The sequence below is a fragment of the Penicillium citrinum genome, assembly GCF_028827155.1.
Source record: "Penicillium citrinum strain IBT 23319 chromosome Unknown utg000008l:1.0-2707905.0:1.0-2709502.0, whole genome shotgun sequence".
Classification (NCBI taxonomy): Eukaryota; Fungi; Ascomycota; class Eurotiomycetes; order Eurotiales; family Aspergillaceae; genus Penicillium; species Penicillium citrinum.
Genome location: NW_026622693.1, coordinates 2,006,394 through 2,029,129, shown reverse-complemented (window position 1 = coordinate 2,029,129; position 22,736 = coordinate 2,006,394). Strand labels below are relative to the sequence as shown.

Genomic DNA, 22,736 nt, shown 5'->3' with positions numbered 1-22,736 from the left:
GATCCACTTCGACTTCAAAAATGTGGACCCTGACGTCACGCATGGAAGTCTGGGGAAGAAATTGAACAGTGCAACAAACCGGTTGATCGGGTCAGCATCCTCTCTGGCACTTTTTCGATTGTTTCCACTTGGCGCTAAATGGTCTACCCGAAGCAAAAAAGAAATATTGCCCTAACTCGCCCGAGGCTTCGAAACGATGACGTTATGGTAGATCTTCAGCTTAAGAAATGGCATATTTGCTTTCCAGGGCCCTATTTGGCCTTCAATTGCGGTGACGCTTTTTTCTTTTTTAGATAAAAAAAAGAAGAGAAAAGAAAATTAACATAGAGAATCCTGCGCTACGCATTAAATACGAAAATACCCAATCTATTCCCTGTATTCCCGCATACAGGCGTCAAATTCGATATTCATGAGCCCCGGCACAGCGAGAGGCCCTAGTGGTCCACGGAAATTTGCCTATAATGTCGAGGCTGCTCGCGAACGGGAGATGCATTTGTGAGTTTGACTGATCTATTTCGAATTCTCTATATGATTGCTGACCAGTGAATTATGGATGAAAAAGGTATCTCCCGTACTGGGGATTCACAACCTCGGAGAAGTTTGCACAGCAATCGTTCGATTCTAGACCAAATGCCTCACGCGACAATGTGTTGACGGTATTCGCACAATTGGCAAGCTTTAGGTTGAACGCACAAAGAGCCCTCATTTCCCTCTTTGATCGGACTACTCAGCATGTTGTGGCCGAAGCTACTCCCAAACTCAGCCTTCGCGGTGCTCGGAATGATCAAGAGAAATTATGGCGCGGTGTCCAGCAGCTCCCTCGTGAAAACATTCCAATGTGTAACATGGCGATGCAAACTTTTACTCAAGAAAAGCGAGACGCCTTTGTTGTCTTAGATCTCGCTAAAGACTCCCGCTTCCAATCACACCCCTCCGTCACGGGTGAACCCTATAACCGGTTCTATGTGTCTGTTCCCATAAAGTCTCCCGATGATTATATTATTGGATCTATTGCAGTTCTAGATGATTCTCCGCGGGAGTCTCTGGACGAAGAGGCGAAAGAAGTCTTGCAGGAACTTAGCCTGACGGTCATGGATCATCTTATCTCCCAAAGAGCTATGCGTGAGGAGGATCGAGAAGAGAAAATGGTCCGAGCACTTGGTTTGTTTGTCCAAGGCAAGTCTAATCTGGGCGAGGGAATTGACAGTCGAGATCACCCTAGAAAAAAAGCAGGTGATCAGCTTGTCGAGGTCGATCAGAAGCTTGAAAAGCTACGACTTTCGAGAGAGAATCCCAGTGTTTCCATCAATGAGGATAAAGAAGATTCGTCATCGGACCTTCAGAACGATGGTGATTCTGGTCAAAATCAGAGCAAAAGGGGAAGGATGTCGGAGACTGCAAAATCCTCAAAAGACCAGTCAACCTCCAACGGCGCAGGTATTGGCCGAAGTCAATCGCCTATACAGAAATTCAAACGAGATGAGAGCCAGTTACGGGGCCAGGAAGACGTGAATAAGAACAAGCAACGCCCGCCTCTCTCACCCACTACGAGTCGGCTACAGGACAAGCTAGCACCATCTAGCGTCCAAAGTGTACTTGACCGTGCCTCATGCTTGATGAACCAGGCCTTAGAAGTCGAGGGAGCTATGTTCCTTGACACCAGCGTCTATGCTAGACGTCAAATGCTTGATATGTCGAATAAAGATAAAGATGATCCTCGTGATTTTGAGATTGGAAACGAGAGCGAAGGGCACTGGGAATCCACAGGTGCCGAATATCCAGGAACGAAGAGCTTGGTTTTGGGGTACTCGACTTCCTCAGCCTCGAGCAAGGATGTAGATCAAGAGTCTCGCCATTACATCTCATTACCTGGTGCATTCGTCAGTCATCTTATTGAAAGATATCCGCGCGGTAAAATTTTTCACATCGAACAAGACGGAACCATTGCACTGAGTTATGAAGGATTAGCAAATGAGTCTAGTCAAGCTTATTTTGTTGGTCGATCACAGATTCAAGAAGGGTCCCCAGCAGAAAAGGATATTCAACAAGAAAACATGGATATCAGATATCTTCACAGAGCATTACCGGATGCAAGATGTATTGGTATCTATCCTGTTTGGGATTTCCAGCGCAGCCGCTGGTTTACCGTGAACGTGGTCTGGGCTAACGATCCCGGCCGAGTGCTATCAGAACCAAAGGATCTGACATATATGGCTGCATTCAGCAATAGTGTCATGGCAGAGGTCTCCAGAATGGACTTGGAAGCCGCCGATCATGCAAAGGGAGCTTTTATATCGTCAATCTCGCACGAACTACGATCTCCATTGCATGGTGTTCTTGGTACGGTTGAAATTCTTCAAGAATCGGTCAACACATATTCTCAGCGAGGTTTGGTCGAAACGGTTCATAGCTGTGGTCGGACACTGTTGGACACTCTCAATCATCTGCTGGACTATGCCAAGATCAATACACTCACCCAACCCCGAGGTAATGGTCAAGGTGAGAACCGAGACAAACCATCGAAGGCGAGAACAGCAGTTGCTGGTGTTGTGCAAGACCAAAATCTCAGTTCTTTGGTCCAGGAGGTTGTCGAAGGCTTACTGGCTGGACGGGAATTCTTTGATCGAGAGACGAATTCCGTCGGTACGTCACAGAAACAAGGCAATCGCAGATCATCTCAGGTATCTCAAGACGCAACTTCTCAAGCTCCTCTGATGACTGTAGTCGATATCGAATGGCAGGAAAACTGGCATTATTCCGTCTATGCTGGTGCATGGCGTAGGATTGTGATGAACCTGTTTGGAAATGCTCTGAAATATACCGACGCAGGTTATGTCAGACTCTTCATGAAGAAAGACACAATGACGACTTCAGAAGAGAAAGATGTTCCGGCCGTGCGAATTACCATAGCCGATTCCGGACGAGGAATATCGCAGGATTATCTGCTTCATAACCTCTATATTCCTTTCGTACAAGAGGATACCCAGTCACCAGGTCTTGGAGTAGGATTGAGTCTCGTCCAACAGATTGTCAAATCGCTCAACGGAAAGCTTGAGATTCGAAGTGAAATCGGTCAAGGGACGGAAGTTGATGTTATTCTTCCAATCTTCGGCCCTGAAACCATTCCTGCTACTAAATGTCCTTTCCTTGGGCTGCAAAATCGACTCAGGGGGAAGAGCGTCTCTTTTTTCACCAAGAGTTTTGAAAGGGGTAACCTTGGTATCAAACAAAATGTATTTGATGATATCAGGTTTAGTTTGACTCGTATGGTCAAAGATTGGTTTGACCTTGACGTCCTTAACCCTAGTGAACTGGAGCAAAGAAAGCCGGATTTCCTCGTCGTGACCGAGCACGAGTATCGGACTCTGGCGCATAGCGCCGAGAATTCTGATATACAGCAATCTATGGAACCTCAGCATCGCTATCCCTTGATTGTTTTGAGCAGTCATACAGCCAACTGGAAAGTTGTCAAGGAGAAGTCGCAGGATCGAGCGATTTTCCTCTCACAACCGTAAGTCATGAGTGATACGATGTTGTCTGTATTATATAACTAACAATTATTTCTTTATAGGGTCAGCCCGAAAACCCTGGAGAAGGTCTTCCAGTATTGTCTTGAGAATGAAGGCCTCACTTGCCATCCAGAGGAGAATGAAGACAATTCGATATCTCCACCTCTAGTGGAGAACCACGAAATGCAAAGCATGCCTGGAATAGGCCTCAATCATGTCGACTCGCAAGATCTATCAACGACGGAGAATAAGAATGGCAATGATCCTACATTCTCGGAACTTGGGAAGATAAAGGTTCTTCTAGTCGAAGATAACCCAATCAATCTGAAGGTAAGCATTGAATGCAAAAAGTGCCATCATTATACTGGTTGATATTAAGAAATATCCAGATCATCGAAGCATGTGTCAAAAATGCCAAACTACCCTATGAAACCGCAAAAAATGGTCTCGAAGCACTGAACAAATTCAAAGCCAGCAGTTTCGACGCAGTTGTGATGGGTATGTTCAACTATAATAACGATGCCTCAAAACTTCACCATTTCTAACTTTGTCACAGATATATCAATGCCTGTTATGGACGGACTCGCATCCGCTCGAGAGATGCGTCATTTCGAGAAGATGAGAAAGCTGGAACCCAGCACGATCGTCATCCTGACTGCCTTCTTATCTGCCGAAACACAAGAAGAAGCAGAAAGAAGTGGAGTCAATGAATTCCTCACGAAACCCACACCACTGAAGCAGTTGAAGCAGATGTTGCAATCTTTGCAACCTCGCCGACGTTCAACTCAATCATGACATACGAAGGATTACGCCGTGATAGATACGAAGTTATGTTACTGACGAGATGTACAATATTGTCCATTAGCCTGTTTTTGATTTTCTGGATTTTTTTTTCTTTTGATTCAATGTACAATATGTTCCATGCTAGAGCAACTGATACACGTGTATTCTAGATTTGGGAAGCCTGTTGATAGCGTTCATACTGGGTTTTGGAATTCACTTTGAACTTGAACAATCGCGCTGTCTAGCCCAAGAAAATAGATACAGAAACCCGAAACCATGAATCCAAAAAATTGATGAATGATTCATTACATCTCAAGCGTTTATCACAAGAGAAAAAAAAAGCCACTCAGATTTCCTAAAGGAGCGCTGACGGCTGACGTTCAGGCAGCCGTATTTTAGGGTTTTCTCGTATAACTCGGCCCGGTCATCATCAAAAGACTCTCCAACTTCATCCATCAACGTGAACCCCACAGTACACACTAAAAGTACATCCACAAAATCAAACAAAGACCAAAATGGTCAGCAATCCTCCTGATGATGCCAAAATTGGACGTGGTACGTTGACGACCGATGACAATAATACCATCACACGCAGCAACCTTCGGAACTGTGCCGTGACCAGTTCCACAGTCAAAAGAAGCACTTTTGAGGACTGTGTCCTCGCACAGGTCCGCTCAGCGCATCGTTCAACGGGGAAGAAATCCCATCTTCACAATGTATCTTCGTTCAGACGCAGCGAGGTTACTGACAGCACAATTCGCGATAAGAGCACTGCTCATCGGAGCAGCATTAAGGGGTCAAACATACGAGATGAGAGTGCACTTAGAACTAGTTCTGTGACAAGATCGGATATTTCTCATAGCCAGCTTCGTAGGACGAAGCTTAAAGATTGTCAGGTTGAAGAGTGTATGATTTCTCGCTGCTCGTTCGATGGCATGGTACTGAAGTACGGGGTATGGAAGAGGGGGCAACTTATCGGAAAGATTGGGAATAGGGAACCTATCGCGATTCGGAGAGATGACCCAGGCTTGACTGTGAGATTGCACTAACATTATTCATGGAAAGATGGCTAATATCTTCCCCAGCTACAGTCGGATCGAAACGTTGAGCCATCGCCCTCTGCAAATATCTCAGGCGTACCGGAGCTGGACTCTAAATCTAAAGGGGAACTCCCAGTTCACACTTTGGATGGGTTTGACTCGAATGACAGTGCCGAGAGCGAGGATTCAGATAAATCCGAAGACCTTCCTCCACCTTACAAGGTTTGAAGGGAAGTCAGTCAATTTGAAAGTTGGTGGAATGCGTGAAGCATAGAAATATCCTCCGTAGTGCGGAGGGTAGCTCAATTTGTGATTTTAGCGTGTGCAATTCTTGCAATGTATTTATGACACGCGTTAATACTAGTAGCACTTCGTTCCAAGTTTTGGTTTTATGATTGATCTTAATATTTTAAGATGGTATAACAGCCTCAGTTTCGAATGGTAGTCCGTGGATATCTTGACAGAACATGTATACTCACAGGAATCCGTCTGTACTAGTAATGAAGAGGAACCTTCAAAAAGACTCGGAATTTCACAGTAACTATATCACTAGGAAAAGCTCCAGCTTAATCACTACTCGATGATCCAGCAACGACATATTGCTTTTCCGTCTTCAACTTGCTAAGCGTGCTGTCACTCAACTTCAGGGTATCGGAAATAATCTGCTTTGGGGTAGATGCAATCCACTGACCAAGAGCAATGTCTGATAAATAGTTAGCAATCAACTCACATCGTAAAAATTGTTTATCATACCTGTAAATTGTGTGGCTTGTAGAACCTCCAAGAATACCAAATCCTCTTCCCCAGTGTTCTCGATATAGTGGCTATTCGACTGTGGGAAATACCCGACATCTCCAGCCATGTAATCAAAGGTAGTTGCAGCATCCGGGGCAGTAAAGAGTGTTGCTCGACCTTGTCCACTGATGAAAAAGGTCCACTCATCACTTGATGGGTGCCAGTGGATCTCACGCATACCACCGGGGTGAACAGTGACAATGGCAGCGGAGAAGTTCTTCGCAACGGGGAAAGTGAGTGGATCGACAATTTTCACGGATCCTCCAGCAACCTCATGAGCTGGCTGTTCGGAAAAGTGGTAGGAATAGCTTTCGGAACGAGGAACAATTCCCGAGGATGTTGTCACATTTTGCTTTTCGAGATCTTTGGGTGCTGGCGTGCCCTTGAAGATGTAGAGCTCGTCATCCGGGATATCGTCAAAAGCCGCAATGGGAACTCCGAGGTCTTTGGCCAAAACCTCTTTCTGTAGTAGAGTGAGCTTAGCCTGTGAATTTGAATAAACAATTTGGGGGAACGTACGGGGCTGTGGAGGAAGACTTCTGTGGCGAGGAAGGTATTGTCTTCGTTGAAATCACCATCGTCAAAGACAAGAAGGAACTCGACCCCATCATCCAAAGCCTGGATGGAGTGAGGGACTCCCCTGGGTGAATTTAATCAGCGTATGTTTTGTAAAGTTGAGTTCATGAGGCTCACGGTGGGAAGAACCAAACATCACCAGCAACTAGATCATCCACGAAAGTCTCGCCATTTTCATTCACAGCCTACCAAGGCTATTAGTTAGCGATATCAAAGCAAAGAAACGGGAAGTGATATACCTGAATGCGGCATGACCCGTTCAAAACAAGAGACCATTCACTCGCGACGTGCCAATGAAGTTCCCGATACCCGGCCGGCTCCAATCGCATATCGACACCCGCTTTTTGGTAAATTTGTCAGAAAGACATTTTAACTTGGACTCGCAGAAAGACTGGTACTTACCCATCTCAGTTGCAGCCGGCATCACCACGGAGTTTTCTTGTCGGGCCCAACCAGCGTTATCGATTCCAAGCCTTGGGTAATAGTTTAGCCTTAGCCTTGCAAAGACATTCGCATCAAGATCTCACCTATTGTGACTGAGGCCTATATCTTTAATTAGTTCCAAGATTTGCAAGAATTAATAGAGTTAAGCTTACCCATTGGCCATTGCGCATTAATAGTCTGTCCATGGTCTGTTCCAGGAGGTGCCAGTTTGTCACTGTTGATCTTGTCATAGACGTAATTTCCTATGAAATGATAAATATCTTCTATTAATATAGCGACTTCCTTTCCTACTTACGTGGACCAGGATCATCCCCTCCTGTATCTCCCCTTATTGGCTGGGGATTGTCGACTTTCGTGAAGTCGAGCCAAGTGCCAATCTTGGGATCATTCGTCTGACCAGGTAGAAGGCTGTACTTGATATCAGGTGTTGTTGTACTGCCAACCTTCTCGGACGGAGAATATCCAACCAGTGATTTCGATCCCCTCAGACTAGGATTGCTTCCTGAGTCTTCTGCTCGACGCGCGGGGATAGCAGAAGATGGGGAAAGCAGCAAGAATAATAGAGAGATGGAGTGAGAGAGAGTCTGGACCTTCATGATGAAATGCTATTGCCAAGCCCGGGGACTTGTAAATGAAGACTGGATACCCACAGACAATTGTAATCGGTGATTGACACAGAACCTGGACAGAATGCAAGACTAGAAGTGGAAATCCAGGCTTTTTATAGCAAAATTGAGGGCGTAGGCCATAATACCCACAGGAAAACTATGGCTTGGGTAAGCTGCATCCCCTCATCTACAGCCCAATCCAAATTACTTCTGTGGAGATGAATCAATATCTCCCCTCGCGAGGGGACTGTATAGCCTGTGATATCAATGCCACTGCAGATCGGAGAATACTGGGACACATGGGTGCTTGCTCATCAAGTGGAATAAGCCCCGAGTGGAAAGGCGGCGGGGATATGAACGGGATATGCCATTAATCGGGGATAGCATCTTTGCCCGAGCATGACCATCTCCACTCTATGCCAGAAGGAGGCGGATGGGCATATATCGGCTGCTTCATAGCAGCCGAGCTAACAGTCCGAACGAAACAGGCCAGCTCCGTTACTGCTATGAGCCATCGTTGCCTAAAGTATGAACTGTTTGATACAGCCTCGATAATATGTCTGGTACTATAGTTCAAATGAAAAGCTACTACTTTAAAAGAGTTTAATTTATGACTGAAAATGAACTGGTATCCCCAAGTGTTGCATAGATTTTGAAAACTCCTCTCCGCCGAGAAAGTTTCCAGCTTAATTATTAGACCCGCGAATGACGTGGACAAGAAACGGGGAAGTAATCAAATTTGAGGATCAGGTCCACCTTGTACCGTGGAATATAGATTAATTCAGAGTAGTATTTTAGCAATACTTCAAAATTGCGAGTACCTCTTCACATGATTCACTCCTAATATAGAATCACTATCTAATACAGAATGTTTGCCTGTTCAGACTCGGACCAGTCTCTGAAGCGTAATTGACACGTTGGACCTGAGAAATCCAGCCTAGCGGTCTAAATAGTCTAGATCTAGAGTGCGAACAAGATTCCGAAGCCAAGAAACCCACTTGGGTCTTTTTTCGAATCAAGCAAATGTCTGACTAGCCTTGTATGGCATGGATGTGGGACGTCAAAGGCTTAGCGACGGGTTTCCACAAAGGTCCCCACCAATCTTCATTGCCTTGACCCATACTCCGCATGAGGGGAATGAGGTATATCCCAGCCCTACAGAACGCTTTGACATTGGCAAATAGTGAACGAATTTGGAACGATTACTCACGGGAACGAAGCTGGTTGAATCTGATTCGGGGTCTGGTTTGGAAGGAAATTCACCCCCCCACTGAGAGCCAGTTCAGTATAGGTCAATGCTTCACGAGCAGGGTACTTTCCCGTCCCTGATAGAAGAAACTCCAGGGGATAGATATCAAGGAAGAGGGGTACGGCATCGAGTGGAAGCCCTGGAAGATGACATTGGGAGATAAATTTAGAACCAGATGGCGTGCCGGCAGTTCCGTAACCCCTCACCATGATCAATAGTACTAACAATTATAGATCAAACATTGATGCTCAATGCCGCTAACTCCGGGGCCGGTGGAACAAAACTGAAGAGGAATCCGCGTTTTTCTCTATTCGAATCAGAGACTGAAAACGAACTCCTCTGGAACTCAGGAGAGCACAGTACTTCTTATCATGAGAAACAGAAAGATACGATTCCTAGATTCAACATACGGGAAATTCTAAGCCAAGGTGGAGTGCGAATGAATTCTCTGAGTCAGAAAAGAGAATTTTTGAATACACATCGGACTCCGCGAATGTTGGAATGCTATATCCATCACAGGAAGGCTTAAAAGCGCTTTACCATATCGAGGCTTCCGAGCTCCAGTTGAGAGAAACCGCCGACATACCAATGCGTATAATCCCCGTCACTGGAAAGGACGGCCAGAAATGACGGGATCCACATTTCTCTCATTTCAAATACAAGCTTTCCCTACATGCATAGGTTCAAGGCAAGTTAGTAGAAGGTGGTTTCACCAGTTAGGTATATCCCAGTCGTTATAATAATATGGTTCGTTAGAATAGCCTCTAGGTTAGGCCTAATCAACTTCATGTCAAAGTTAAAACAGCTCATAGGGCTGACCCGAGCCCATTTATAAAAGGGAAAAAAAAAGAAGTCGTCATTTGTAATTCAACATGCTCGTGGATTCAGCCTCAAATGGAATTGGACTTGAAATTTGGGATCCACTATTAGGGTACCTTGAAGACCATTATCGCGGGAATACGACTTATCTAGTTTAAATTGTGCGAAGCCTCGCACTAGCGGTAGGAGAGGACATGCTGGTAGTGATTCAACAAAAGTCCTTTGTGTGAGCCATAGTAACAACTCAGGATAATGCGGTTATACTAGCATGCGGTCAATGGAATTGGCGATATTTCTCGCCCGTTAGTACTCATACAAAAGAATGACCTTCATCCCAGGTTTGCACATCTATATCGATATGGATTGTTTACGGCTAGTTTTACTATTCGTACAAAGCCAGAAATGTCCATTCTCAAAGTACCGGTACTGGTCCTAGTCTAAGCATGAAGGCCAGCGTGTTTCTTTCCAGCCCTAAAATACCATAGCCCGGAAAACCTTGGATAGCATCCGATCAAGCAATTTGTACACCGATTATGAGTCCCAAAATAATTTATAATCCAAGATGATACTCATAATACACCCTCATGCAGATCAATAGCAATAAATAAACAAAGACAAATCCAGCCAATCGCCCCCAACATGCAATGGACAAGGTTGTCAATTGCCCAAATTAAAACCCTTAAGGTAACACTTCTCCTGCGCTCAGACCGACTACCCCTCCCACAACACTCTCCCCCTTCCATTGAGACCAAAATACCCCAGAGCCACTTCATTCGTCAAGATCATCGGCGATCAAATCCAATGATATACGCTGGTCCAGTGCGGGGTTGCAAAGGGGCTAGTCTAGTCTTCACTCACACTTAGGGCAAAGGGTCTGCCGCTATACTAGCTTAAGCGAAGTCCTGTACATGGTACAGTACGTATTGCTTGATGAGATCATCATCTGATGACGCTCTGAGTAAGTAGCGGGGTGTGATAGGTCGTCTGCGTAGATGCCTGTTGAAGCGCTGGGTGGGGCTTTGTAGAGACCGGGGTATATGTACATATGTACTGTACTGTACATTGCTACACTGCCACGGGGTTATTGAAGACATGAGACGTTTCCCCCTTTTGGATGTTTCAGCTAGTTCTTTTGGAAACGGAATCCCAAAGGACCGTGGTCTTCTTTGATGGGCTGGTCTCCCTCGAAGGGCTGATGATGTACCATGACTTGAATAAGTGCTAATGAAGCTCTGAGATTTGGTTTATTACATGAATCTGATTCGAAGGTGCGTCGCAGTAGAGATCGAGGCGGGAGGTCTTATTCATATATCCTTTCAAGGGGCTACATTCCTTATCTGTATTGATGTGTACAATGCTCTGGGTGGTTTCGTGATGGCCGCACTGGTCTGTGATTTCCCACTCGATCGAATAGTGTCATCATTACTTGTCTACTACCTAGTCTAAGAGTGGAACGGAAGACAATATTCGAAATATTCGTATTCATATTCATATTCAGGGTAAAAGTAGCCCCAAACTCCAGTCCGAGTCTGTGCCAATCTATGGCGATACAAGTTGACCGAACATCTTAACAAAAGAAAGGAACTGACTCAGAACACCCACTAGCGGGATAGTATCTGGACAGTAGTGGCGTGGGGAAAAAAAGGGGGGGGTCGTAGTAGAAGGTATGTATCATGGAAGGTTGAACGAATGGCTGTTTAAACACGAGATGTTTATCAGACGCGTTTGAGGTATCGCATGGTGAGAAGAACAGCGGCCAAGCTGGTATAAACACCACCACCAGCAGTAATCCAGACAGGACGATGAACACTGAAAGAGGTTCGCAGGATTTGGCCTTCTTTCTTGGGTTTCTCTCCTAGATGCTGTTAGTTGGAATTGTATGGTTGTTTTATTTCAAAACATACCCTGCTGGAAGAGTCTTTGACGAAGGTTATTCACACCCTGGCGACCGCGCTCTGGGAGGGTTCTGAGCGACTGCATGAGAGGACCAACTGGTGCAGACATCTTGATGATTGTGAATGTGTATTGGTGATGGAAATGATAGATTTGCCTATAAAATTGATGGATCTGACTGTGTAGAGGGGAGAGGTTCAATTCAAGTTGATGATAAGTTACAGAAGACCACCCCTGAGTGCTAGAAGTACTTATAGTCATGTATACCACAGAGATCAGATGACAGCAGAATGCGGGGCTTTCAAGGTTGAAAGTGGCGGGAGGTGACATCCGGGGCATCCTTGTCATCTATTGAAGTATCAGTACATGCAAAAGAGATGGTTAGTGGTGGCGAAAGTCGCGAGAGTTTCAGCCAAAAGCCAGAACCAGACCATTCCAATCGCTGGAAGAAGGAAGTACTAGACTGTTCTATTTGATTATATTCACAACCACCTTTTTTCTGTCAAGGATTCTAGCTCGAGACAGGGAGTATAATACATCTTATTTGATAGCTGAATTCAAGAATCGTCGTAGATCCGTGGATATACAAAGTACGAGGTACTTCAGGGATGGGCTGATGCCGTCCAGAGTAGCCCTTCCTCTCCCACATCCATGGGATGTTGATGATGTTTATCATTTCAAAGAATATCCAATCAGTGGCCCGGGCATGCAGCTGCACCCTTGCCTGACTCCATGTACAGTACAGTAACATCATCATTCTGTGATTGACACCCAAAGGGAATTCTCTCCATGAGCCATAGGCTTTGTCTCCCCTGATATCACACCACCAAGAATACAAGCTTAATTTAAGTCCATTGCATGATATATCAAAGTAAAAACGTCCGCGATAAAATTACACGGTTTTTTTCTCTCCCTTTCTCTCTCGCTAGTATCGACTTGAAGTAGATGACATTCTTCAGTGGAGTGCGGTCGGGCCCACAGTGGAAATCTGGGGGAAAATGGGGTCCGGGGTAAATCGACTCCACTCATGCTTACTTGGATGGCGAGAAGGACGTCCAAAGATCGATGAGACTGTGAGATATGATCAAAGTATCGCTCAGCTATTGCTATATTTATACTAACAGCATTCTAGGAATATCAACTTTCACATCCGATGGTGTGAAATATCTGTGACCGTGATGCGTTCGCCAACCAACCTTCCACTCGGTCGCTGTGCCCTTCGTATAACCCCCTTGAATTAACCCAGGAGCGACTTCGCCACTCAATATCACGATATCCCATATTGTCCTACCTCCCAGCGAAGCCCGTAAACCCTGATCGCGGAAAGAGGAAGGTCCTTAGACCTTGCAAGATCAAATGCGAAGAAAAGGCATGCAGAATCCTGCACGATTCGACGGTCGCATGCTGGCTGATGATGAGAAACCTCTTCAGCGATGACTCTCATCATCCGTGAGAAGCACATATCAGCCTCGAGATGCTATCAGTTATCCTTAGTCCGAGCCAAGGGGGCTTTGAGACTGTTAAAAAGTGAAGCTGCCCTCGACTTCGCTCGTGCTACAGCTGTGGCACGGAGTGGAATACGAAGAGCATCTAGGAGATCTCTGAATATGCCTATCACCGGGGGGGGGGGGAGCACTTCGGTGCTTGTATGTTATGCCAGTGCCGCAGAAAATGCAGAGTCGCTTATGGTCGGATGCTAGCCTAAGAGTAGTAATGGTGGTGGAATAAATGATGGCTGTCAATGAGAAGACCAGTCTCGGACTTCTGTGATCAGACACATCACTAGTAGTCTCGATGTCGGGGCTGCTGAGCCGAGGACCTTATTCAGTTCAGTGAGGGCATGATTTGTCGCGATGGTGATTATCCCAGTGTTGTTGTTGTCAATGATTGAGCCCTAAACCCAGACTTCCCCCTATTCGAACATTACACCAGTGTACATACAACTCGAGGGATATCCGGGGCGATTTGTGGAGAAGAATCATATATATAAATAGAAAGTAGTAATTTGTCCTTGAGAATAGTATATATACAACAAATGAAGATCTTTAGCAGACACGTCGGTCATTCGTCTAATTCGTGAAGAGTCTGGTTGATACCCCGAGGAATACGGCAGACATTACGTGCCTCCTCAGGCATCGTCGTCCAAAGAATTTGACGAACTTCTTTGCCAACCTGCTCGACTGCATCCATCGCCCACAATACATCGAGATGTTCATACTCCTCAATGATCCTCGAATGGACAAGGTGTACATGTGGTTCGCGACCAGACTTGAATCTATCAAGGAGCCGACGCCCATCAACTAGAGCATCTGAGCCACCAATCCAAAGTGCAAATGGGGGTACTTGCGGACCAAACCATGAGTTATCCTTCGGACCACCGAGACAAGCGTCCGCGGGATCATCGCCATGCTCAGTGCCGGTTTTCCCAGAGTGATGTCCATCTTTCTCAATCTCATCAAAAGTAGAGAGGATGCATCCATGTTTCGCGAAGCTCTCACTTCCAAGCCACCACCGCATAGATTCGGCACTAACATAGACAGGCGCAAATTGAAACATGCGATGGCGTAGATCGCGCTCCCAACGGGCATCGGACCAGCCGAATAAGAACGAGAATATCCAATAGGCAAGCGTTCCATATATCTTGGGATGAATGACCCGGCGCACAGTCATCATAAAGGGGATAAACGAATGGATTCCAAAGAAGAGACGGAACAAATCTGGCGACATAATCGACATAAAACGAAAGTACGATTTGCTGACGAGCGGACCAGCATATGCTGCAGGCGCCAGCGCACAAAAAACTGAAAGTCGCTCTCCAAGCTCTGGACGATGTTCCTTCGCGAGAGCCACGAATGTCTGGGTCGTGCCTTGTGAATGGCAAACAAGACCTAACTTCTCGAACCCTGTCTCGTAGAGCACACGCGATGTCAAAGCTGCCAGATCAAGAGTCCCGAGGTGTCGAATATCCCATGACCACATTTGGGGATCTGAGGTTGAAAGACTGGTATGCTCGGGATGTAATCCACACCGATTGTTTCCCAGCCATACATCGTAACCAGATTTGCAGAGATAAAACGCAAGACTATCATCGTCATTGGTGCAATAAGTACCCGAGCTCTGCAAGAGTCCGTGTATCAAAAGAACCGGATATCGTCGATTGGAATTCCCTCGTGCAGATTCCAATTTCTTGGGCTGCCCAAAGACAGAGGGTCCACGCTCGCATCTTTGCGCTGCAGATAGTGCCGTGTATTCCTGCGGGTTGTAGACATGCCATAATGTGATTATAAAACCATCCTCAGTCTGGACACGGAATGTTTCGACATCAAGACCAACCCGTTTCGCATAATAGGCGACGTCGCAAACAATCGGATCCTTCCCTCCTTCTAGCGGGGGACATTCTTCCGGTCCTTGCTCTTCATCAACATGCCTCTTCTGCTGCTTTCTATGCCACTGTTTATCCGACTTTGTTCGCGCCAATCTGCGAGCTCGCTCTTCTGCATGAAAAGGCCTCTTAGGGGTCTTCTTGCCTTTCAGTCGGGATATGAAGCCGGAGATTACCGTGCCAGCGGTGCAGACCAATGCGCCAAAGAAGATCAAGGCCAAGAAGCCAAGTGAAAGAAAGAACGATATAGTCCTCCGCGCGTAATACTGCATCTTTCGAGCTGGTGTCGGAGGATCATAGGACGGTAGTGGTGGAAAGAGAGGATGTTCACTCGAGTCAAGCGGAAGGGCCATGTGACAAGATGCGCCATGCTTTTTAGCAACCATCATCTGCGCCCCCGAATCGTTCTCTTTGCATATTTCATCCTTATTCTCGCATTGTGAAGGCGAGTATCGCTCAATCGTGTCGGAGACTGGTGTTGGGAAATTGTGTTGACTTCCATGTTTACCACTCTCCGCGGAGGGCGTAGCGAGTGTTTTGAGAGGTATGGTGACCGACATGGTCGGGCAATCAGGGCGTTGTTATCGATGATCCAGAATGCATCCTGAATCCTCCTTTGAAGAAAGAAGAGTTCGGATCGTCAAATATTGAATTGTGAAACCCTGCAATGTCGGACTTCCAGGAGATCCTCGGCTTCGGAGAAGTCACGTGGTATCATGTGAACTTGCCTGAGGCAGAAGTCTTTAAATAGAATAGCATCTATTCTGTATGAGAGTAGCGTATAAGAAAAGAAAAAAAGAAACTAGGATACACAATATACTCGTGAAGTGGCGAGACTTAAACTTGTTTTGTATTCAACTAAACGGAGGATGGCCTGTTGGGAATAGTAGCATGTTGGGAACAAAAACAATATGAGCAGGAAAGCAGTACTTGTGAATTTCTAACCCAACACATACGAGATTATGAATCAAGTGAATAATATAAAATTAGTACTTTATCTTCGGTGCCAATCAGAATATTGCCATTATATAGTTTTAGTAGTTACTTATTGTGGTCGGGCTTCCTGGTGCGTGTTGTGGGTATTTCCCTAGCGGTGGGTATTTTCCACCATGTATAAGATACAAGGGTTATACTACTATTGCTTCTGCTTTCGCATCTTCTCTGACATCCATATTCCGTTAATTAACAATGCTCTCGAGTGAGTATCAGGCTTTATACTACCCATTATAGAATGATTCAAATAACCCCTCATACTCATATTCTATAGCCGCTTTGCCATTGCCCCGCGCTATCGTTCGTCGGCCTGGAGTCAGTATTCTCAAAAACCGCTCTTCCAAAGCCTTCACTCTCCAGTATTTTTCCCCTTTCAAATCAACAATTTGATTTACCTGACAGTGATTACAGACAGCGCAACGCAACAAATAAAACCACACCTCCACCCCAAAGCCGAATCATCGATCAACGACTCAATCGTCCTATATCACCACACATGACAATATACAAATGGGATTATGTCTCATCAGCATCTGCATTGCAAAGAATCACTGGAATCCTGCTTTCAGGGAGCTTATATGCTTGCTTCACATTCTATCTAGCTGCTCCAAGCCTAGGTATACATCTTGACTCTACTTCAATGGTAGCCGCGTTTGGATGTCTACCAATCGTGGCAAAGGCAGCTCTGAAATTCTTTATTTCTATGCCTTTCACATATCATGGATTCAACGGTATCAAGCATTTGATCTGGGATACCGGTCGGTTTCTTTCAAAGAATGGCAGTGGGAGGATGACATGGTTGGTTCTCGGATGCAGCACGACTACCTCCCTGACACTTACACTTTTATCTCTCTGAATCATGCCCATTCGTTCTCATGGTGGTTCTCTGTTAATTATACATAGACATCAAGAATATTACTATTCAATGACTAGCTTGAAGGTCCCTTCAAGAGCTCATGGATATGAGCCATTGAGTCTTTCGCAATATCATCGGGATCAGTTAGTGGTGTTGTAAGGAGGATCCTGGCAAAGGACAATAAATCAGGTGCATGAATCATGAAACCAGCTCGATATATCTCGCCTTCTGTCAAGCGGGGGTAATTATGCTCCCATAAATCCAGCCATCGTGATATGGCCTTTTCGATCTGACTCACTTGGTCAGTAGATCGGAGAAGAGAGGACCGTAGATTAAAGATAATGGGGTGAAACTCTGTTGTCAAATAGAACCGACAATCAGCTTTGAATTACATCCTTTATCAAAATAGATGTTCACCCTTACTGGATATTATGATAAAAAGAGTGAATATATTCAGATTCTGAAAACGTGGATCATCAATTCCCGTCCAGTTATCGGCCAGCAATTCTTGCATCAATTGGTTTAAAGGTGGGGGTCGTTGATGCTTTCTCTCGTTTGATGCCCATTCCTCCCAAGCTAAAGAGTCGGAGATGTCTACGCCGGCCTCTTCAGCCGGGAGATCAAAGTCGAGCTCAAACGGAGATAAAACAGGTGGCGCATTGAAAAAAATGATGAAATGCGTATCGATCATTGCAATAGACGCCATCATCCTGAAGCAAATTAGTCTCAAACTCCAAGAAATGTCTATGTGTCTCACCTTATGCTAAGCTCATTTCGAAGAAAAAGCTCATGATCTAAAGGGTTACTGGGCACATGCCAGCGATTTTTGACTTGCGTCAGACCGGTAGATCGAGCAACAGATACCAAAGTATTATAGCGATGTATTCGAACTCGGCGTCGGCTTTCTGCATCGGGGCTAGATATCTGAATGAGAATCATTAAGATGGCTGCCTGTATCAATTCAATGTCTTCCATCTCAAGGGAGTCGCAGTCAGATGATCGTTTCTGATAGACAAGACGTTGAAATGATGGATTTTCAAATATTAATAGCTCTGCCAAGTCTGTATATTCTATCGCGTTGGACTTGACATTCCCTGATCCCCCACAAATTGCGCCCATCAGCACAATTGCTAGAAGTAACGGAGTGGATACTGATGAAATTTTAAAAAGGGATTTCAAAACGATTCTTGATCGCGGGCGAACCGTGCCATCAAAGTAGGCGATGATAAATTGCTGGATATTTTCCTTTCTGAAGAACTCCTCCCTTTTTGTCTGAATGAAATCTCCCTGTGTTGTGCGATTGAAAGATCCAAGAGCTTCAAGTACACGAAATGTTGCCCGTTGGCATTCATCCAAATTCTCTAGACCATCTGGCAGCGTGATTGCTTTAGGGCGATCCTGATCCTGATAAGAGCCAAAGAAAAGACTCCATGAATCCTCGAAGAAAAGGTCTGACCTATCGACTTCCATGAGTAAGCTCGGAATCCCTGAATCTCTTCTCTCATCATTGGACTCGGATGTGGCGAGCGCGGTGAGGACGTTGTTCACCTCCCCAGGGTGTCGAGTGCTCGTGGCTGAATAATTTAGTAAAAAAGGAACCGAAAGCCTTGTGGCAGGAGGGTCAAGCTCGTGGTGTAAATTATTGCTCTTCTCTTGAATCCTTTTCGATGATTGAGGAATATGTAATCCACCGGGGGTCTCAGATGATGTATTTGAGTAAGTCCCAAGACGACGATAAGAACAAGAAGCTCCTTGGGAATTACATGAAGGACATGGAAAGGCGCCATCGCAAACAATTCGACTTATTGCACAATTGTCGCAAGCCTTTCGTCGGCGACCAGGCCTGTTAGGTAAAGGCCTGTGTGATCCTATCTCCGGGCAATTCGTATAATGTCTCCGAAGAGCATCACTAGCAGAGCGAGCTATTTTAGCTTATGCTTTCGAAAGATTTTAGGAATGGATCCATACTTTCTGGAATATTCCCGACTGCAAAATTCGCATTGCACGCGTGATCGTGAGATGTCTACTCAGGAATTAGATGGAATCTGGAGAAGATTCATGGAAACTGACGGGACGCTTCATGTCGTCGAAGATGGTTCCTCGTAGAAAACTTTTGATTACAGGTCGCACATCTATAATCTGGCGCGGACATCTCGAGGTGAATAATGACCGGGGCTATATCAGTGGCATGATTGAAACATCGTGACTGCTCGTCGTCGAAGGATCACCTCGTAGGGGCGGTGAGATTTGCCGCATGCTCGACTATGGTCTCCGATGAATGGAAAGTTATATTCATAGAATCTGATGGTTTCCAAGGGAAAAGACTGCTATTTAAAAAGGTACACAGGGTGGTTGGAGATCCAATGTCACCGAATTTATCGGAAAGGAGATGATGGAACAAAATACTTCCAAGTACAAAGTCCTTAGGTTGCAGCTATTGTCCGAACATCGGGAGATGTAGAACTTGATCATATTATAAGATACTTGTATATTCCATCAATCGTATATTCAATTATGCTATATCAAACAATTTAATCGCTGAACCGCCATCACAATCATTCGCCAGCTAGATCAAGTAAAAAAAAAATTCAAATTCAAAATCAAAACATATCCATCATATTATCCTTTAGACTTCAGTCTTAGCAGCAATGCTTTCCATATGGGTAGCATGTTCCCCACTGCGCTTCTCATTGGCGTCAATCTCCAGGTCAGCCAGGTTGCCAGCCTTGGACTCAGACACATCACGAACATCCGTGTAATGCACTGAAGGTACAAAGTCAACAGACTTCCAAGCAACAGAAACCTTGGCGTAAAGTTCATCAACCTGCTCGAGAGAAAGACCCTTGGTCTCGTAGATGCAGGTATACACGAAGATCGCGCAGATAAAGCAGAATCCTCCCCAGATGAAGAACACCTTAGATTGAAGGTTGGCATTACCAGGGCCATCGTTAACCATGTATGGTGTGGCGTAGGCGATAGCCCAGTTGAGCAGCCAGTTGGTGGCAGTTGTGATGGAAAGACACTTAGCACGGGCCTTGAGAGGGTAGAGCTCGCCAGTAACAACCCAAGCGACAGGGCCCCAGGAGCTAGCGAAGAAGAAGATGTAAATGCAGACAAAGGCGATGAGGACCTTGTTCGCGACAGCAGAGGAGGCAACAGTGCCGACGATAGCGACGATCAACTGAGAAACGCACATGCCGACGGCTCCGAACATGAGCAGAGGGCGGCGACCCCATTTCTCGACCATGTAGAGACCGGGGAAGGTGGAGACGACGTTGATAATGTTGGTGATTAGGGTGATCACGAAGGAGTTCTGAATGCCGGAGTTCTGGAAGAAGGTGGTGCCATAGTAGACTATAATGGTTAGCAATTGCGATAGAAACAAATCTTGACGCCGAGGGTAATACATACAGATGAAGTTCACACCAGCCAGTTGCTGCAAAGCCTGAACCGCCATTCCAGTAGCCAGACGCTTTCCAAGCGAGCCACGGACAATCTCCCAGTAGGAAGCCTTGCCAAGACGAAGCTCGAACTCGTGGTTTGCTTGAATCTCAGCAAGCTCCTCAATAATGGCAGAATCATTAACATCAATACGACGAAGACGAGCAAGAGCCTTGGCGGCCTCCTCATGTCTATCTTGTTTGATGAGGAAGCGAGGGGTCTCAGGCAGAACAATCATACCAGCAACCAAGATGATGGCCCAGGCAAATTGGACAGCAACGGGAATCCGATAGCAGCCAGTATCATTGCGGTTCTTGGTAGAGTTATTCACGATAGCAGCAAGAAGGAGACCGAAGGTAATTGCCAGTTGATAGGCACCGACGATAGTACCACGGATCCATTTGGGAGCAGTCTCGGATTGGTAAAGAGGAATTGTAGCGGAGAGCAGACCAACTCCAAGACCAGCAAAGAATCGACCAGCCACGAAAAGTGGGATGGCGGTTGCAGCGGTTTGCAGGATGACACCGAAGCAAAAGACGAAGGTGTTCAGGATCATGGCCAGACGACGGCCAAAGTAATCGGCCATAGGCGCAGCAAAGAGAGCACCGAAGAATGTACCTGCAGAAAGAAGACTGACGATCATACTAGACTGCGAGCTAGTGATGTCGGGCAGATTGTCCTTCGGGTTGGTGTAGCCAGTTGAGAACAGTTCTCGCCAGTATTTCATGGCAAGAATACCGCTGATGGTACCGGTGTCATATCTGGAAGAGAGAGTCTTTACGTTAGCATTCGTCGTCGTGATATCATAAAGATAGGAGTACGATGACATACCCGAATAGAACACCACCAAATGCAACGAACAAACCGATGATGATGGCTGGAGCCGCCGAGCCAGCGGCATCATCAGGCTTCTTGATAGCGAAGCCCATAGTGAGGTTGTTGTGTGAAGAGTTGGGGATAGGAGTAATAGGAGTAGGTGTAGGCTTAGCTGTAGGTAACTTGTCGTAGTATAAGACACTCGGTTCAGACAGTAAGTATCACGATAGAAGGAACTTGAGTAGTGGAAAAGTAAATAGTAGAGTATGATATAAACAAAGAAACAAAAAAAAAAAAAACCAAGAGGATAAACGATGCTTCTTGTACTCCACACCCGCAAACGACAACCACGAGGTCAAACAGTAAAACCCGGACAAGATCATCCCAAATCCCCCAAAAAATTCCCCGAAACCAGAATCTTCCCCCCCAAAAAACGCCCCAGACAATTCCAATTTAGGAACGGGGAACCCCAGAATGAGCCATTGCGGCCGGGGCTTCAGCCACTCTCGCTCCAGGTTGTTTCTTTTTTGTTCCAACGCCTGGAGAAAACAGGGACGAGACTGGACTGGGGCCGACGAATAGAGTGTGGAGAGAAAGAGGCTGAGCCAATGGCCACACGGGGATGTGGAGATCTCGGGCAAAGCCGAGAGACAATTGGATAAGCATGCAGATTAGCTCTTTGCGTTAAACCGTGGCCCAGGAGATTCTTCGAGAAAAGGTTGTCAATACAGTGCGATCGGCATCGGGCCCGTGTTTCACGGGCTGGTTGCGGGAATTTCCTCTTCAATTATTCATTACAGGGTATGGAAAACAATTAGATACTTTACGCTGGGGTCTATTAATTTTCTGACTATTACGGGTTTTGTTGAAATGAAAGTTTTCCCGTCGAGGCAAGCCGCAAACGGGCGAGGAATGGATCGGCAACCCGCATTGGGGAAAAGGTAAACGGGTATCCCTTGTTGAGTTTGAAGTGCAAGTCTGAGTACAGTAGGCTATTTCTGGGATTGTGGCAATTTGGTAATCTAGTCTCTTCTACGAGATGCTATGGGGAGGATTCAAAACTCCATACGGATGTAGAGTCAGATGAGATGGGCAGGTGACTATTCTTTGTACAAATCCAGTTATTCTAAGCTAGTAGATCTGGCCAGGAATAGTACTATGTACCGGTGATGCCGAACTCCACGATTCACAATTCTATCTCCGGATTTTCCTCCACAACTTGTTCAACCCCAGTCAATTGATTTCTCCCCAGAATTCCCGGTGAATCACTGATCACATCGTAGCATGGCGTACTCCAAACCTAGACCAGCAGAAAACCGAGTAACCCGATCTCGCGTTTTACCAACCTGGCTCACCGGTGTCTAGGCAATTGAGCTTATGTTGGTCTTTGAAAACCTTGTTTAGTATTTTAAATTTTGAGGATCCACTGCCGCACAGCCCGCTGTTGCATTGCATTACGTCTTTTTAAGCGTGTAAATTTATCCTTCTGAGATGTACATAGACTAGAGTAGTAAATAAACCACTATGTATAA

General features: G+C 45.7%; 8 protein-coding genes across 8 annotated transcripts; 3 read left to right on the top strand and 5 right to left on the bottom strand.

Annotated features, from left to right (window-relative positions):
* Positions 1 to 409: 409 nt before the first annotated feature.
* On the top strand, positions 410 to 4,304 carry N7469_009198 (hybrid sensor histidine kinase/response regulator; the record flags this gene model as incomplete). The annotated part of the gene is made up of 5 exons (XM_056648116.1): positions 410 to 495; positions 563 to 3,511; positions 3,572 to 3,839; positions 3,899 to 4,007; positions 4,066 to 4,304. The coding sequence occupies 5 exons, from the start codon at positions 410 to 412 to the stop codon at positions 4,302 to 4,304; spliced, it is 3,651 nt and encodes a 1,216-aa protein (XP_056497881.1).
* Positions 4,305 to 4,807: 503 nt separating this feature from the next.
* N7469_009197 (uncharacterized protein) lies at positions 4,808 to 5,560 on the top strand (the record flags this gene model as incomplete). The annotated part of the gene is made up of 2 exons (XM_056648115.1): positions 4,808 to 5,326; positions 5,378 to 5,560. The coding sequence occupies 2 exons, from the start codon at positions 4,808 to 4,810 to the stop codon at positions 5,558 to 5,560; spliced, it is 702 nt and encodes a 233-aa protein (XP_056497880.1).
* A 338-nt stretch (positions 5,561 to 5,898) lies between these two features.
* On the bottom strand, positions 5,899 to 7,743 carry N7469_009196 (putative oxalate decarboxylase; the record flags this gene model as incomplete). The annotated part of the gene is made up of 9 exons (XM_056648114.1): positions 5,899 to 6,035; positions 6,086 to 6,590; positions 6,647 to 6,767; positions 6,821 to 6,888; positions 6,943 to 7,043; positions 7,106 to 7,176; positions 7,231 to 7,246; positions 7,300 to 7,389; positions 7,443 to 7,743. 9 exons carry the CDS (start codon positions 7,741 to 7,743, stop codon positions 5,899 to 5,901), a joined length of 1,410 nt encoding a protein of 469 aa, XP_056497879.1.
* A 3,795-nt stretch (positions 7,744 to 11,538) lies between these two features.
* On the bottom strand, positions 11,539 to 11,827 carry N7469_009195 (uncharacterized protein; the record flags this gene model as incomplete). The annotated part of the gene is made up of 2 exons (XM_056648113.1): positions 11,539 to 11,678; positions 11,728 to 11,827. 2 exons carry the CDS (start codon positions 11,825 to 11,827, stop codon positions 11,539 to 11,541), a joined length of 240 nt encoding a protein of 79 aa, XP_056497878.1.
* A 1,950-nt stretch (positions 11,828 to 13,777) lies between these two features.
* On the bottom strand, positions 13,778 to 15,658 carry N7469_009194 (putative ab-hydrolase associated lipase; the record flags this gene model as incomplete). Its single annotated transcript, XM_056648112.1, has 1 exon — positions 13,778 to 15,658. The coding sequence occupies one exon, from the start codon at positions 15,656 to 15,658 to the stop codon at positions 13,778 to 13,780; it is 1,881 nt and encodes a 626-aa protein (XP_056497877.1).
* A 628-nt stretch (positions 15,659 to 16,286) lies between these two features.
* On the top strand, positions 16,287 to 16,947 carry N7469_009193 (succinate:quinone oxidoreductase subunit C; the record flags this gene model as incomplete). The annotated part of the gene is made up of 3 exons (XM_056648111.1): positions 16,287 to 16,296; positions 16,366 to 16,450; positions 16,503 to 16,947. 3 exons carry the CDS (start codon positions 16,287 to 16,289, stop codon positions 16,945 to 16,947), a joined length of 540 nt encoding a protein of 179 aa, XP_056497876.1.
* A 400-nt stretch (positions 16,948 to 17,347) lies between these two features.
* N7469_009192 (uncharacterized protein) lies at positions 17,348 to 18,417 on the bottom strand (the record flags this gene model as incomplete). The annotated part of the gene is made up of 2 exons (XM_056648110.1): positions 17,348 to 17,657; positions 17,705 to 18,417. The coding sequence occupies 2 exons, from the start codon at positions 18,415 to 18,417 to the stop codon at positions 17,348 to 17,350; spliced, it is 1,023 nt and encodes a 340-aa protein (XP_056497875.1).
* Positions 18,418 to 19,573: 1,156 nt separating this feature from the next.
* N7469_009191 (sugar porter family MFS transporter) lies at positions 19,574 to 21,317 on the bottom strand (the record flags this gene model as incomplete). Its single annotated transcript, XM_056648109.1, has 3 exons — positions 19,574 to 20,301; positions 20,359 to 21,149; positions 21,220 to 21,317. The coding sequence occupies 3 exons, from the start codon at positions 21,315 to 21,317 to the stop codon at positions 19,574 to 19,576; spliced, it is 1,617 nt and encodes a 538-aa protein (XP_056497874.1).
* Positions 21,318 to 22,736: the final 1,419 nt, after the last annotated feature.